General features: G+C 42.3%; 1 protein-coding gene across 1 annotated transcript in view; it reads left to right on the forward strand.

Moving 5' to 3' along the window:
* plcg2 (phospholipase C, gamma 2) overlaps nt 1-17945 on the forward strand; it is a 217113-nt gene that overhangs the window by 133578 nt on the left and 65590 nt on the right. The window contains exons 2-4 of the mRNA XM_063067131.1: nt 7482-7634; nt 13714-13807; nt 17741-17788. Coding sequence (XP_062923201.1) covers nt 7482-7634; nt 13714-13807; nt 17741-17788 — 295 coding nt within the window. The remainder of the gene's footprint in view (nt 1-7481; nt 7635-13713; nt 13808-17740; nt 17789-17945) is intronic.

A 17945-nucleotide genomic window follows, 5' to 3' on the forward strand; every position in this document is an offset into this window, starting at 1 on the left:
ACGGATGTGAGACATGGTGCCCATATCAGAGACACTTACACCAGCTTGACCAACTGCAGCAGCGTCACCTATGTTCTCTGATGAAGATAACCTAGCGAGACAAGGTCTCCAATATCGAGGTCCTCTCTCGAGCCAGAATGCCAGCAGTTTCAACTTTGGTGATGTCAGCCCAACTGCGCTGGGCAGGACATGTTGTCAGAATGCCTGACGGAATTCTGCCCAAGGACACCTTGTATGGCCAACTGTCCAGTGGTACCCGAAAACGAGGAGGCCAGCGACTATGGTACAAGGATGTTCTACACAGGAGCCTCAAGAAAGCTGATGTTGCCCCATCGACATGAGAGGATCTGGCTCAAGATCGCTCACAGTGGAGGGACGCCATCAGAAAAGATGTGGACGCTGCTGAGAACAAGCTGAACGTGGCAACAGGGCAAAGGCACAGGAAGCGCCACAACACAGCTTCTGCCCCTGCTGTCCCTCCAGGCCTCACCTGCCAAGTATGTGGCAAGCAGTGCCCGTCAAGGATCATCCTGTACAGCCACTCCAGGACACACATATCAAACCCCACTAACTGATTGAAAGGAACCGTCATCATCCTATGGGATGGATAGCCAGAGAGAGAGAGATAGGTTTTTAAAAACGCAAACACGAGGAATTCTGCAGATGCTGGAAATTCAAGCAACACACATCCAAGTTGCTGGTGAACTCAGCAGGCCAGGCAGCATCTCTAGGAAGATGTACAGTCGACGTTTCACCCGAGACCCTTCATCAGGTCTAACGACGGTTCTCGGCCTGAAACGTCGACTGTACCTCTTCCTGGAGATGCTGCCTGGCCTGCTGCGTTCACCAGCAACTTTGATGTGTGTAGAGAGAGTTAGGTGCCCACTTGAATCAAGTGAGAGTTGTCGTTCATGTTACGAAGTCTGGAATGGGATGAAATAGATACAACATAAGGCCAAGTTTGAGATCTTCTTTTTGATTTTGTGTATTAAATGTCCTGTCATTTGTCCCTCACTGTGCAGATTAAATGTGAAACGCAATTGCTTGACAGGAAGGCACAATGTTCTGGCTGCATTTCAGCACTACTTTCTGGATTTCTGTACACCAGCAGGGGGCAGTATTGCAACTACTCTGCTCAGAACTGCAAGAAACTGCAGCTCTGTGGACACGGGGATGGGGGAGGGGGTCATGTTTGGGCAGGGTGTTTTGGAAATCTTCTTTTCATTGGTCTGCTCGTGAACCATTCACAAGTTCAGAAATGTAGACTGAGTCCATGGACGGGGTGGGGAGGCTGGTTCCCGTGATGTGCCGAGCTGTGTCCAGGGAAGTCAAGGCTCTCAGAGGTCTATTTGGATTTGACCGTCAGTTCCAGTTCAGAGGTTTACAATCACACACATGTTGCTGGAGAGGGAGAACGTGGTGATTTCATACAGACACTCTGAGACTGGAAGGCATCACAAGACAGACAGCAACATTTTAATTTACTTACATTTTGTTGAAAATATTTTAAAAATATATTTTAAATAAACCAGAAAAAAAAGTATGGGCCTGTGAATAAAGGTAAGAAAAAAAGTATACTGTAGTGTCCAGAACTACATGCAATATTTCAAATGCGATCTAACCAAACTTTCGAACCAGGGAAAGGAGAGATGTAACAGGACTTCCAGTAGAAGGGGAGGTGGAAGAGGGATGTAAATTAGTTTATTGTTGTCACATGCACCGAGACAAAGAATACATTGTCTTGTATACCTGTTATACAGATCATTACAACAGTGCATTGTGGCAATATAAAACCAGGCAAGTACTTGGCAGCTATCAGTAGTGTTTGACAGTGGGAACGATGTAGTCATGAGCTTGGTGGTATGGCCCTCGGGCTTTTGTTATCTTCTGATCAATGGTAACTGGGAAAAGAGAGAATGTGGGGGGGGGGGTAGATGGGATCTTTGATTAGGCTGGCTGTTTTACTGAGGTAGTGAGAAGTGTAGACGGTCTGTGGAGGGGGAGGTTGGTTTTTATAATATGACAAGATGTGGCCACAGAAACTTTGCAGTTCCTTTGCAGTTATGGGCAGAATAGTTGCCGCGATGCATCTGGATAGGATGCTTCCTTCGGTGCTTTGATAAAAATCAGGTAAAGGGGGACATGCCAAATTCCCTCAGCCTCCCGAAGAAGCAGGTGGTACTGGTGAATGAGTTGCCAGAGGAAATGGTGGAGGCAGGAACAGTAACAACATTTAAGGTGTATCTGGACATGAATGAGCAAAGTATAGAAGGATATAGAATTAATTCAGGAACATGAGAATAGAGTAAATAGTCAGTATAGACAAGTGGCTGGTTTCTATGTTGTATAATGTTATGATCCTGGTTGTATCAGCACATTAGGCTGTTAGGCTTCCTGGCAGGTTAGACTGGTATATGTAGGATAAGAACATAAAAACAAAATGGAAGTCATATATTCATAGAGTCATAGAGCATAGCAGCACAGACCCCGTCTCTTCAGCCCATCTAGTCGGTGTCTGCCTAGCTTTCAGCATAGCGCCACCTATCTGTATACAGACCATTGCCCTCCATACCTGTCTCAGCCATATACCTATCCAAGTTCTTGTAAATGTTAAAATTGAACCTGCATCCACCACATCTTCTGGCAGTTGCTCCAGACTCTCGGCATCCTCTGAGTGAAGAAGATCCCCTTCAGATACCTCTTAAATATTTCACCTTTTACCCTTGACCCATGTCCTCTAAGGAAAATGTTAAAAAAAAACTAGGCAGATTAGAAGCACAAGAATGTCTGCAGATGCTGAAAATCCAAAGCAATGCACACAAAATGCTGGAGGAACTCTGCAGGTGAAGTAGCACCTATAGAAATAAATAGGCAGTCAACGTTTCAGGCTGCGACCCTTCATCAGGACTGAGAAGGAAGGGGGAAGATGCCAGAATAGAAAGGTGGAGGGAGGGGGTTGGAGGCTAGCTGGAAGGTGATGGGTGGGTGAGGAAGGTCAAGGGCTGGAGAAGTAGGAACCTGAGAGGAGAGTGGACCATAGGAGAAAGGGAAGGAGGAGGGGACCTGGGGGAAGTAATAAACAGGTGAGAAGAGGTGAAAGGTCACAGTGAGGAATTGAGCAAAGGGGGGGGGGGATTTTTTTTAACTGGAAGGAGAAATCAATATTCATGCCATTAGCTTGGAGGCTATTCAAACAGAATATAAGATGTTGCTTCTCCATCCTGAAGGAATAGGAAACAGAATTAAAATGATTGGCCATTGGGAAGTCTTTGCTTGTAATGAATGGAGTGGAGGTGCTCGACGAAGTGGTTACCCAATTTTCGACAGGATTCACCAATCTACAGGAGGCTGCAGCAGGAACACCAGACACAATAGACAGCCCCAGCAGATTGGCAGGTGAAGTAATGCCTCACCTGTAAGGACTGTTTGAGGCCCTGAATGGAGTTGAGGGAGGTGTATGGGCAGGTATAGCACTGAAGCCATTTGCAGGGATAATTGCCGGGAGGGAGATTTGTGGTGAGTGGAGGGAGACGGATGGACAAGGAAATTGTAGTGGGAGCGACCCACCCCAGAGAAAGCAGAAGTAGATTAGGCAGTTTCTGTAGAAAGAGAAAGAGAAATATTTAACATCTCAGACAAGGGACCTTTTTCCAGACCTGGGAAGGAGAAAAATAGATTGGTCTGGGTAGCAATAAAATGTAGGTGAAGCCAAGAGGTAAATGCAAGAGATTCTGCAGATGCTGGAAATCTTGATGACCATGTGCAAAGTTCTGGAGGAACACAGCAGGTCAGGAATCATCGGAAGAAAGGATGAACAGTCAACCTTTTGGCTCAAGATCCTTCATTGGGATTGGAGAGGAAGGGAGAAGAAGCCAGAATAAGAAGGAGGGGGGAGAGGAAAGAGTACAAGTTGGCAGGTGATAGGTGAAGCCAGGTAAGGAGAAAGATGAGTAGGTGGGGTGTTATGATAGGGGAAAGCCAAGGGAATTTCACTGATAAAGTACTATGGTTGAATAAATTGTGGTTGATGTGATCTGGTGTACTGGGACATGTCCAGAAGACCAGACCATACACGGAAGGAAAAGGGGAAAAAAAGGAATGCAAGGGGAAAATGATTCAGAGTATGGTACATAAAGTTAGAGAGATAAGGTTAAATCAGAAGATTGCACTATACCCAGGTGGAAGGTGAGACGCTTTTTCTCAAGCTTGTGTTTTGTCTCATTATGTTGTATGAGCCACTGACAGAGAGATCAGAATAGGAGTGGGATGAAGAGTTAAAATGGCATGGAATTGGAAGCTCAGGGTCACTCCTGTGGACTGAAGGTGGGTATTCCATAATGTGATCATCCAGTCTGCGTTAGTTTTTCCAGTGACAGTAAGGCTCCTCATAATGGACAGAGCTCTTGACTACATCGCTATTTTCTGCATCTTTGCTCTCACCCTTTTTTAGTTCTGGGCAGGATTTCACCCTTCTTGTTCCTGCAATTGCAGCCCGTTGGAAAATCAAGCAAGCAATTTTCAGCTTTGCAAATAGCAATGCAAACAATGATCAGGACAGTGGGAATGAACAGCACGCTAATCAAATTTTAAGTGTCTGCCAAAGAGCTAGTACAATTCAAACAGGCTGAATGGCATCAATGATGCCATTTATGATGTATAGACATTTCTTTTTTGTCTTGCAGTACTCAAATGAAACAGATGCCAGGCACTCATCTCAGTAAGTTTTGAAGATTTTATCTTAACTTTTAGAGATAAATGTACTTTGCCCACTTGTGAGACCATTACACTGTGAAGGAAGGGACGTAAATAGTATGGCATTATGAGTGTGGTATCACTGCATTACCCAGACTGCACTCTTTGGAGACAAAATGCATCAACATTTCAATGATCAAGCAATGACAATGGGAAATGAACCCAGAGAAATTCGCTGCAACAAGGCAATCTGATTTGTGTTCCCATATGGTAATTTGCCTTCTCAATTTGAGGGCATGGCACATATTATTATGAGAAGTACGGTCATTGGCTCAGTAAAGGAAAGAAAATCAGCTAGCAACTTCTTGTGGTCAATTACAGAATCACCAAGTACACAGCACTGAACTTTGTTCAGGAAATGGTGCACGTAGAGGAACTTAACACGGAAGACGAATTTTATAAAGGGGTGTGGAAATGTTAAACAGAACGTGTTGAAATGGATATCATGGGTACATACTGTATGTTAATGTGACAATTCATTACTTTCTGAAAAGGCTTAACCACATGAAGCTAAGTGGAAATGTGAGTTCTCTTTATACTGCACTTATTCAAGATACTCATTAAATGACCGAGAATCAGATTATCAAACTGTATAGAATTGCTTCAAACAGTATTGACATCTATTGGGGGCCAGTAGACACTTTGTGAATGATGTCAATATTCACATCACTTCACTGAATAATTGTCACAAATGTCGCTCTTTGTATATTTTAAGATATTTTAAGGTAACTGGTAAATTAGTTTGTTGTTGCCACATATACACAGTGAAAGTCACATCTTGTATGCTGTTTATATAGATCAATTCTTTAAAGATTAGTGTTAGTAAAGATTAGCTTTATTTGTCGCATATACACCAACCAAAAATGGAAAATACAGTGAAGTGCATTGTTTTGTGCCCACGCTGAACAGAGTCTGAGGATTGTGCTGGGGCATCCGGCAGCTTTTGCCATGTTCCTGGCACCAACGTAGCATGCCCACAACTTACTAATCCTAACCCACACTTTAGAATGTGGGAGGAAACCAAAGCACCTGGAGGAAACCCATGTGGTCATGGGAAGAGATGACAGACTCCTTACAATCAAGAGTGGGAGTTGAACCCTGAACCCTGATCCCTGATCCCTGGCACTCTAATAGAGTCATGTTGACTGCTACACTACTGTGCTGCCCTTCGATTGCCTCGATTACACGGTGCTTTGAGGTAGTATGAGGCAAAACAATTATAGAGAACAGAAAAAAGTGACACAGTTATAGAGAAAGTACAGTGTAGCTAGACAATAAGGTGCAAGGTCACAATGAGGCAGATTATAAGGTCAAGAGTCTGTCTTATAAATCAGGGAAACAGTAGGATAGAATCTATTTTTGACCCTGGTGGTACATATCTTCAGGCTTCTGTACCTTCTGAATGGGGTGGGGGGAGAAGAATGTCCATGGTGGGTGGGGTGTTTAGTTACGTTTGCTGCTTCACCGAGGCAGTGTGGTGTAGACAGATGTAGTCCATAGAGGGAGGCTGTCTCCTGCGATGTGTTGAGTCTCCATAACTCTGCAGTTTCTTGTAGTTACAGGCAGAGCAGTTGCTGTACTCAGCTGTGATGCATCCAAATGGAATGCATTTTATGCAGCTTCGATAAAAATTGGAGAGGGTCAAGGAGAACATACTGAATTTCTTCAGCCTCCTGAGGAAGTAGAGATGCTGGTGAGCTTTCTTGGCTGTGGTGTCAGTGTAGTTGGACCAGGTCAGGCAGGAACATTAGCGATGTTCAAGTTGAAGTTTACTGTCATTCAACTATATACTGTACATATAGACCTCCCAATGAAACAACATTCCTGTGGACTATGACTCATAAAACTTACATATGGCACAGAAATAATATAAGTAAAGTTAAATTAACAAATAATGTGCATTTACAATGCAAGTCAAAAGCAAACAGTATAAAGGTACTGATGCTTCATACGTGATGAGACCTGGGTGGTAGCAGGGAGTTCAGTAGTCTCACAGCCTCGGGGAAGAAGCTACTTCCCAGCTTAACGTACCTTGTCCTAATACTACAGGACCTCCTGCTTGATGGTGGGGGGGGGGGCGTCAAAGAGATTGTTGGATGGAAGGGATCATTGACAATGCTATGGGCCCCATGTTCGCAGCACCGCTGATAATCCTGATCCTCCTAGGAACATTCTTGATGGTCATTCCTGGGAACTTGAAGCTCTTGAACCTCTTTGATGACATTAAGGGAAAGGTTGTTGTCATGACACCATGTGACTTTGCTGTCTATCACCCCCCTATACTCTGACCCATTGTTATTTGTGATATATGGCCGAGTACATGGGTATTATCTGTAAACTTGTAGTTGGAGTTAGAGCAGAGTCTGGCTGTGCAATGGTGAGTGCACAGGGAGTTTTTGTGCAAGGGAGTGGGTTAAGGGTTTGGGGGTTGCATGTTTTTGTTTCTTTTTCTTTGTTTCATGGCTATCTTGAGAAGACAAATCTCAGAGTTATATTCTACATACATACTTTAATAATAAAATGAACTTTGAACCTTTGAGTAGAGTAGGGGGCTGGGAGGCAGCCTTGTGAGGCACTAGTGTTGTTGCTTACCCTTACCAATTGTGGTCTGTTGGTTGGGATGTCAAGGATCTAGCTGCAAAAGATATTTAGTCCCAGGATGAGTGTAAAACATTCTCACCTAAAAGCTAATGTTCAGTATCTGATATAAATCTTCTGTTTGCTTTTAGTTGATTTACAAGAGATCAAAGAACTTCGCCTTGGGAAAAACTCGAAGGACTTTGAGCAGATTTCAAAAGATCAAAGAGACAAGTACAGTGATGATGTCTGCTTCACAGTGTACTACGGATCTGAATTTGTTCTCAACAATCTCAGTTTGGCAGGTGAGTGCTCAGACCAATAGAAAATAAATCACGGTCATTGTCATTGTTCCTGATCAATATAGTGAAGCCATTCTCCATTTTGAAGATTCAAGCTGAATCGACAGAACATCTTGTTAAGAAGAATAGAAACTTCTGGGAAAGTGAAACTGACTATTTGGAAGGCAAGATGCTGTGCAAAGTGATAAGTGTTCTGGGAAATGTAATGGAGTTTCCTCAAAAATGTGCAGTTTTATTATCACAATTGTGTTTGGATTACTGTTCAGTGTTTATACATATTGCTCATCCCCAGTGAGTGATGTTGAAATGCCTTGTTAGATCACTGCAGTCCTTCTGGTTAAGAAACTTACATTATGTTTTCAGGGAGGGACTTTCAGAATTTAGATCCGGCGTTTTTAGGGAAATGGCAATATATTTCCATGTCAGAAAAGTGTGTGGCTTGGAGATGACCTTGAAGGTAGCAGGTGTTTCCATGACAGAATCATGTTCCCATCCACAAAAACTAAAATGCTTACTATAGATTTATTTGATATCTTTTATTTAAAAATTAACAAAGCATTGACTTCTCAAAATGGGTCTTCTGTCATTTTCAGCTATGTTCATTTTTTCAAGTGACTATGCTAAAGCTTTTGGCTTTCAAGCTTGCAAATTTAATAACAGTTATTTTAGAGTTGCTAAAGAGATTGTAATAAACAGCCCATTGATCTTGCTGTATAGGTTGTTTTTAAAATAATTTTCTTTTTGTTAGATAGGTGAAACTTGTTAAGGAAGCTTGCATTTGAGATTACATCCTACTCTTTCTCGAACTGTTTCCAAAAATATCAACTGGAGAAGTGTTTTGCTTTAATATGTGGGCACTTTGAATCCATAATTAGAGATTGTCATAATTCACACCATACATAAACCAGAATTGTATAGAATTATTTTGGAAGTTGGGTCTTTATTTCTCAAAATATAATTCAAATCAATACTTGCTACCTGATGAAAGTCAGAATGAGAGACAGAGACAGAGAGCACGTGCTTGCAATCAACTCCAGTAAATTACAACATTGCCATCTTTTCTTTAGGCGCCTGTGGGTTTCCAAGTACTAAATAATACTGAAGGAAGTCATTATTGTATTACTAAAACTTCCAACGCTCTTGCATAAGGAGGATAACTAGGTTGGAGATTCACAGAACTTGTGAAGTCTTCCATTTTAAACAAGCTTTTCAAAAAGGTCTGCCCTTAAAGTATAAAGGAAATTCTTCAACTTAAAATAGAGGAAGAGGACAAAATCTTTTCCTTATCTCTTTTCTGACATTTATAGTTTCTTCTCCTTGTCCATGAGGAAAGTGTGAATAGGAAGTACTAGTTCCCATTCTTACAGTAATTGAATCAAACTGTGTTAGTGATCCCACTCAGTTGAATTTAGATTGCATGCAACAAAAATAGTTTCTATCCATAGTTCAGTTGTACCTCACAAAGGTAAATTAATTTAAAACCAAACACTGTAAGTTAGAATTTTGTCTTCAAGGCCATATCATACTCATTACACTATTAATCTTACATAGTTGTCAAGAAGTCCTATTGTCAAAAGAAGACAGAGCATTATCTGCAAATCATAAGCACAGAAGATTCTGCAGATGCTAGAAATACGGTGCAACAAAAACAAAATACTGGTGAAACTCAGTAGGTCAGGCAGCATCTATGGAAAGTAATAGAGTCGACATATTGGGCCGATTCATTCATCAGGACTGGAAGATATTAAATTAAGAAGCGGGGGAGGAAAAGCTAGAAGATGGTAAGTGGAGGTAGGTGGGTGTGGTTATCACCTTCTAGCTTGTCCTTCTTCCTCCTCCTCCCTTCCTTTCCAGTCCTATGAAGGGTCTTGGCCTGGGATGTTGACTGTTTATTCATTTCCATAGATGCTGCCAGACCTGCTGATTTCCTCCAGCATGTTGTGTTTGTTGCAATATCTGCACTTAAAGGCTGTTCACTCTAAAGTGTTCAGATTTACTTCTAAGACTGTACAAAGTTGAACACTTTGAAAAGCAATGACAGGATCACAATAGTTTTCACCTCTGAGGAAGAGTATACACTTAATATAAATTCTTTAAAGAGCTACTTTCAAATACGGAACACCTCAGCAAACAGTCGCACACACTTTCACACAAACTGAATCTAGATTCCTTTCACTGACGCCTTGGTATGTTTCATCTTTCTCGCACAAACACTGAAAACACGCCTACCAACTTCTCATTTCCTCACTCACCTCTCTATCTTTCTTAAGTGTGTCATGCAATCTCCTAACTTGCAATACATTAACATTTATAGAGCAATCACACGTTATAAATCAGTTAGAAAACAAAATATTACTCATTTTCAGGGGTTATATTGAAAGGAGAATGGAAGACATTATTCAAGGAGATTTTAAAACATAGTTTTAAAACAGTGTTGTCAACTTCTGATCATGTAGACACCCCCATTTCTCTCAAACCTTCAACAGCCTCCAAATGTCCTTGCCTTCTGATCTGCATCCTCCACCAAATGATAAAATCTATTTACTATCAGTGCTTCAGCCTTGTTGAAATTAACCATTGTCTCCCAGGGACATCTTCACTTTTGAGCTATTTGTTGTCATTTACGTGTAGAATGTACATTAGATTTCTTTGAAGTTTTGCTTCCTGACATTCATTTAAAAAGAATTCAACTCCATGACCACAGAACCACATTTCTGTTGCTTTATAGCGCCAAATGATAAACACAAGAGAATCTGCAGATGCTGGAAATCTATAGCAACACACACAAAATGCTGGAGGAACTCAGCAGGTCAGGCAGCATCTATGGAAACGAACTAACGTTTCAGGCCCAGGCACTTCTTCAGGACCGGAGGAAGGCCTCGGCCCGAAAACATCAACTGATTATTTGTGTCCATAGATGCTGCCTGACCTGCTGAGTTCCTCTGGCATTTTGTGTGTTTTGTTTTATTGTACCATTGGTGGGGTCCTTGCCCTGTTTGTCCTCCAATGAATACCTTCTCACGACTCAAGCTTTTCGAGTGCGTAGGTGTCACGGATCAAACCCCAAAGCGTCTTTAATTAGCAACATAGCTATGAGAGCTCTCGACCGTTGAAGGATATTGGCTCTCTTTCAGCATTGGACATGCTATGATGGCACTGACATGTGTGGCTACACTTGTGGGCGGCTCCCAGCACTTTGTTAGCTTGTGTTGGTTGTTAATGCAAATAACACATTTCACTGTACATTTCAACATACACATGATAAATACATCTGAACCTGAGCTGCCAATTAATGTTGATCCAATTGAACTCCTTGCGTTTCATTACAAACAGGTTGTAAACTGTTAGCAAATACTTCTAGGTGTTACTCTCTCCTCGGGTGTCTCTATTCAAGATTGATTAATGTATACAAGAACATAGAACATAGAATAGTACAGCACAGTACAGGCCCTTCAGCCCACAATGTTGTGCCGACCCTCAAACCCTGCCTCCCATATAAGCCCCCACCTTAGATTCCTCCATATACCTGTCTAGTAGTCTCTTAAACTTCTCTAGTGTATCTGCCTCCACCACTGACTCAGGCAGTGCATTCCACGCACCAACCACTCTCTGAGTAAAAAACCTTCCTCTAATACCCCCCTTGAACTTCCCACCCCTTACCTTAAAGCCATGTCCTCTTGTATTGAGCAGTGGTGCCCTGGGGAAGAGGTGCTGGCTGTCCACTCTGTCTATTCCTCTTATTATCTTGTACACCTCTATCATGTCTCCTCTTATCCTCCTTCTCTCCAAAGAGTAAAGCCCTAGCTCCCTTAATCTCTGATCATAATGCATACTTTCTAAACCAGGCAGCATCCTGGTAAATCTCCTCTGTACCCTTTCCAATGCTTCCACATCCTTCCTACAGTGAGGTGACCAGAACTGGACACAATACTCCAAGTGTGGCCTAACCAGAGTTTTATAGAGCTGCATCATTACATCGCGACTCTTAAACTCTATCCCTCGACTTATGAAAGCTAACACCCCATAAGCTTTCTTAACTACCCTATCCACCTGTGAGGCAACTTTCAGGGATCTGTGGACATGTACCCCGAGATCCCTCTGCTCCTCCACACTACCAAGTATCCTGCCATTTACTTTGTACTCTGCCTTGGAGTTTGTCCTTCCAAAGTGTACCACCTCACACTTCTCCAGGTTGAACTCCATCTGCTACTTCTCAGCCCACTTCTGCATCCTATCAATGTCTCTCTGCAATCTTTGACAATCCTCTACACTATCTACAACACCACCAACTTTTGTGTCGTCTGCAAACTTGCCAACCCACCCTTCTACCCCCACATCCAGGTCGTTAATAAAAATCACGGAAAGTAGGGGTCCCAGAACAGATCCTTGTGGGACACCACTAGTCACAATCCTCCAATCTGAATGTACTCCCTCCACCACCACCCTCTGCCTTCTGCAGGCAAGCCAATTCTGAATCCACCTGGCCAAACTTCCCTGGATCCCATGCCTTCTAACTTTCTGAATAAGCCTACCATGTGGAACCTTGTCAAATGCCTTACTAAAATCCATATAGATCACATACACTGCACTACCCTCATCTATATGCCTGGTCACCACCTCAAAGAACTCTATCAGGCTTGTTAGACACGATCTGCCCTTCACAAAGTCATGCTGACTGTCCCTGATCAGACCATGATTCTCTAAATGCCTATAGATCCTATCTCTAAGAATCTTTTCCAACAGCTTTCCCACCACAGACGTAAGGCTCACTGGTCTATAATTACCCAGACTATCCCTACTACCTTTTTTGAACAAGGGAACAACATTCGCCTCCCTCCAATCCTCTGGTACCATTCCCGTGGACAACGAGGACATAAAGATCCTAGCCAGAGGCTCAGCAATCTCTTCTCTCGCCTCATGGAGCAGCCGGGGGAATATTCCGTCGGGCCCCGGGGACTCATCTGTCCTAATGTATTTTAACAACTCCAACACCTCCTCTCCCTTAATATCAGCATGCTCCAGAACATCAACCTCACTCATATTGTCCTCACCATCATCAAGTTCCCTCTCATTGGTGAGTAGCTAACACGAGAGTAAGGAGATCAAAATAATTGTTAGTCCGGCTCTGTTGCCGCACAAAGAAAACACAAAAGATAAAGAGCACAATAAAAAAAACGCACAATAAATATAAATACATATGATAGCTTATATACATTGATTGTACGTCCATAAAGTGAGGCTAGACTGTACAAAAGGTGACTGATGGGAAATAATAAAGTAGTGATCGAGTTTATGGGTGGAGGTGTTGATCAGTCTCTGACATTGCTGAGTGTTGCCCGAGTTACCTGACGTCAGGCAAATGGGGCAAAGGATTTGTCTGCTTTTTAGTTTGAATGCTCCATCCCAGACTAAAATGCAGACAGACTTTTTAGTCAAATCTGTGAAAACTCTGCATTAAAACTGTAACTTCTAAATACATAAAGTGTCCTTCTAATATCTCCTAACCTGAGATTCTTAAATCCCTTGCTTCTCATTTGTGAGTGAGGAAAACCTTTATCATCCTTCATTGACCCTTTGGGTCTGTCAGCACTGTGGTTGTTACTCTCACATTCAATTGCAAAGCTTGTCATTCATAGTTTATTTGACTGACTCCACAAATGCACCAACCAATGGTGTCTGTGTCTTTGCATAATTAAGATTTTATTTACTTTGCCTTGTGCTTAAATCATTTATTTCAGAATCAAAATGAGGTTTATTATCACTGACATATATTGTGAAACCTGTTGTTCTGTGTTTGCCGCAGCAAAATGTAGTACATAAAAATTAATATAAACTGCTTTAAGAATATATTTTAAAACAGTACAAAAAGAGAGCGAATTAGTGTTGACAATTCCTTGTATATACTGGGTTAATTCATAACAGCACATTGCAAAACTGTCAATATGGTACAGCTGCATGATTCTTTTTATATCAATTTACTTTGAGTTAACTGCACTCACCTTGCAGGTCTAACTACGGCTGTAAGTGAACTGACTGAAAAAAGCATTGATAAGCGTTTCACAATTGTCTTCTGTCTCTACAGCTAATTCAAAAGAAGAAGCTTCCAAATGGATAAAGGGTCTGGAAATCCTCCACCAAGAAGCTCAATGTGCGCCAACACCGTTACTAATCGAAAGGTAGAGGAATGCATGGCAGTCTCGTGCTTAAGTTTCTTCGCCGATTGCTTTTCTATACAAACAAACCTGAAACAGTATCGAACACGCAAGTAATTTTTCAGTATACATTCATGCATAGAAAAATTAAATCATTTTGCACCTGCAAGGAAGTAATTTAACCTGAATTACATCCCGCTGTTAATAATTTCTGGATGATATTATGTCCATTGGGTAATTAACCTGGGCACTCTCATGTATAATTCATCTTATCTTGTCTGATGCAATTCTGCATTTTTTCCTGCACTATATGTTTTATACCATTCTGACAAAAGTTGGATCTTTTGGGTGCGCCTACTAAATGGACAAAGTGAGCTTTGGAGCACACTGCAACAAGCGGGTCTCCATTCCAACGTTCTGCCCAGTTTCTGCTTGCCTCAGCTTTCAATGATCGGGGTGTGAACACCTCATCGCTGGTTCAAATCAAGTTTGTTGTCATAAGTACAGTGAGGTACAGCTACAGTGTAAAACTAGCAGCAGCATCACATGCACATAGGATCAGAACATAACTGATACAGACATTATTCATTTGCAATATAATACAGCAAAGAAAAGGACTGGGCAAGACGTCAGTGCAAAAAAAAATAGAAGCAAGACCATTGTACTGCAAAAGGTGGTCCACAGTGTTCAATAGCTGAGGGAGGATTAGAGTTGAGCAGGTTAGTCCAAGAACCTTATGGTTTCAAAAAAAAAAAGTAGCTGTCCCAGAACCTGATGGTGTGGGGCTTCAAGCTTCTGTACCCCCTGCCCGATAGAAGAGGTAAGAGGAGGATGTTGCCCAGATGACGAGTACCCTCGATGATAGATGCCACCTTCCTGAGGCTGTGCCTCATGTGGATGCTTTTGATGTTGGGGACCGCTGTGCCCCTGATGGACGAAGCTGTGACCACTATTGACAGCTTCTTATGTACACTTGCATTGAAATTGCTGTAAAAGGCCATGAGTCAGGATAATTTCAGAATCAGAGTCAGGGTTTATTATCAGTGATATGTCATGAAATTTGTAGTTTTGTGCCAGTGGTTAACAGTGCAAGACATAAATATTATTATGTTACAATAAATAAATAAAGTAGTGCAAGGGAGGAATAATGAGGTAGTGTTCGTGGCTTCATCTGCTGTTCGGAAATCTGACGTCGGAGGAGAAGAAGCTGTTCTTGAAACGTTTTGTGTGGGTCTTCATGCTCGCGTATCTCCTCTCTGAAGGTAGCAGCTTGAAGTGAGCGTATTCCAGATGCTGAGTGTCTATAATAATGGATGCCCACCTTTTTGAACACCACTTCTTGAAGCTGTTGTTGATTGTGGGAAGAATTGTGCCAATGACGAAGCTGGCTGTGTCTACACTCCTCTGCAGTCTCTTGAAATGCTCTGCTTTCAAGGTTCCATACCAGGCTATGATGCAACTGGTCACCATGTTCTCCATCTGTAGAAATTTACAAGTCTTTGGTGACATACCAAATCTAGAGATAGTATATCATTAATGAAGTAGAGCTAATGGCTTACCTTATTCATTATTGCAATAAAGTGTTGGACTCAGCTCCTCTGAGATGTTGGCATCCAGGAGCTTGAAGCTGCCCACCATTTCCACCACTGACCCCTCATTGAGGACTGGTACGTGTACTCCAACTTTCCCTTCCAGAAGTCCACAATCATTTCTGTGGACGTGCGTTAAGTGCGAGGTTGTTGTGACACCATTCAACCCCAGCTGAGCTATCTCACTCTTGTGTGCCTCCTCACCGCAGTCTGAGATTCTGCCAATGACAGTGACGTTATCTGTAAGTTTATAGATGATGATTGAGCGGCGCCCAAGCACATTGTCGTGAGTGTAGAGAGGGTAGAGCACTGGGCTAAGTGTGCATCTTGATTGTCAGCGAAGAGGAAATGTTAGTTCCGATCCACACTGATTGATAAGCAAGTCAAGAATCCAGTTGCAGAGGGTCCAGGGTTTGAAGCTTGTTGAGGGGATGAACACGTTGCTGTAATCAGAGGCCAGCCATAGGTATTGCTGTTGTCCAGGTGGTCTAAGGCTGTGTGGAGGCCCAGTGAGATTGTACAATTTTAGACCTATTGGGTCGGTGGGCAAGTTGCAATGGGTCCAGGTCCTAGCTTAGGCAGGAGTTAATTCTAGCTATGACTAACCCCTCAAAACACCTCATCACTGTAGCTGTGAGTGCTACAGTGCAATAGTCATTGAGGGAACTGGCCGTGGGCATGACTAATGCCCTTTTAAAGCAGGTTGCAATCTCCAGTTACATGTCCTTGCACACTCCAGCCAGCTGGTTGTCACTGATTTCCTGTACCCTGCTAAGTACACCAGCAAGGCCTGGTGCTTTGTGAGGGTTTATGCACTTGAAGGATGTTTTGATGTCAGCTTCTGAGACAGAGCTCACAGTGTTGCCAGATGCTGTGTTGTGTCACTTTCCCTATCAAAGCATGCATTTCAGACAATTACCAACCAGTCAGGATAATTTCTATAGTGTATCTGTTCAATAGACTATTTGGTGAAATGCCAAAGGTCCTTAAGCTGCAAAGGAAGTTACTCCATCACTGGTTTAAGCCTATTTATACCATGCACATTCACACTATGTGTTGAGATTTGTGCCACAGTGGTCTAACAGTGATATGAGCCATGCATTGTATGGGACTTAATTGTCAAGTTCTGCCTCACGAATGATTTTCCTCATTTCTCTGGCAACCTTTTACACCTTTGTGAAAGCTATGGGGAGAATTTCTTTCACATCTGACTACCTTCCCAGTGATCAACACAGAAAACCCGTGGCTTTCAGTAGGTTTTGAGGCAACTTTCATCTGGTGTTACATGATCCTGGATTTAGGTCGTGCTTTAGACTATTGTTGGCCACTTTGATGATATCCTCTGGGAGATCTGAATGGGTATTAGTGCAGTGCATGTGAAGCACACCAAATATGGGTAAAATCCAATTTCTAGACAAAAGAGTGATGTGTACCCCTTTGGTATCTGGGACTGAGAGGGTAAACAGCTTTAAGTTCCTCAACATCCACATCACCGAGGACCTCACGTCTGTACACACCAGCTGTGTGGTGAAAAAGGTACAACAGTGCCTCTTTCACCTCAGACAGTTGCAGAAGTTTGGTATGGTCCCCAAATCCTAAGAACTTTCTACAGGGTCACAATTGAGAGCATCCTGACTGGTTGTGTCACTGCTTGGTATGTGAACTGTACTTCCCTCAATCGCAGGACTCTGCAGAGAGTGGTGCGGACAGCCAAATGCATCCGTAGTTGCAAACTTCCCATGATTCAGGACATTTACAAGGACAGGTGTGTAAAAAGGGCCTGTAGGATCATTGGGGACCTGAGTCACCCCAATCACAATCTATTCCAACTGCTAACATCCGGGAAGCGGTACCGCAACATAAAAGCCAGGACCAACAGGCTCCTGGACTGCTTCTTCCACCAGGCCATCAGACTGATTAACTCATGCTGATTTGAGTGTCTCTGTGTTACATTGATTGTTCTAGTTATTATAAATTATTATAAATTACTATGATTGCACATTGCACATTTAGATGGAGACATAACATAAAGATTTTTACTCCTCGTGTACATGAAGGATGTAAGAAATATAAAGTCAGTTCCATTCAATACTGGTTTACTCCCATATAAAACTTCATAAACAAAAATTAATAACATTTATGTTAGAAGATCTCAAAAATCTGAAGTGTTCTTTGGAGTTGCATGAAATTCTGCGAGCAATTGATTGCAGTTTGACACTGCACTACTTTTAATTCTTGGTATAGAGCATTGTGACATATGTCCTCTTGTTGCTGCCTTGTAATCTGGTGCTGGAAATGCACAAGTGAAAACGTAACAATGCTTTTGTGACTTCTTCCCATTCTGATATGTTTTTTCTGTCACTTTCAGCTGGCTGAGGAAACAATTTTATTCTGTGGACTACACAAGGAGAATCAGGTAAAGTTCATTGACTTTCTGTGCTTCTCGAACCGCAGTGTTAGGTAGGCTGGTTGAGCCAAGTTTGTCTCTTGATAATGGTGTGGATATGGAAATGCAGGTGTTACCCAAGACCAGGGAATTATGGGATTTTTGTTGGCCAAGGTTGTCTTTGTCT

Source organism: Mobula hypostoma, chromosome 14 (assembly GCF_963921235.1).
Source record: "Mobula hypostoma chromosome 14, sMobHyp1.1, whole genome shotgun sequence".
NCBI lineage: Eukaryota > Metazoa > Chordata > Chondrichthyes > Myliobatiformes > Myliobatidae > Mobula > Mobula hypostoma.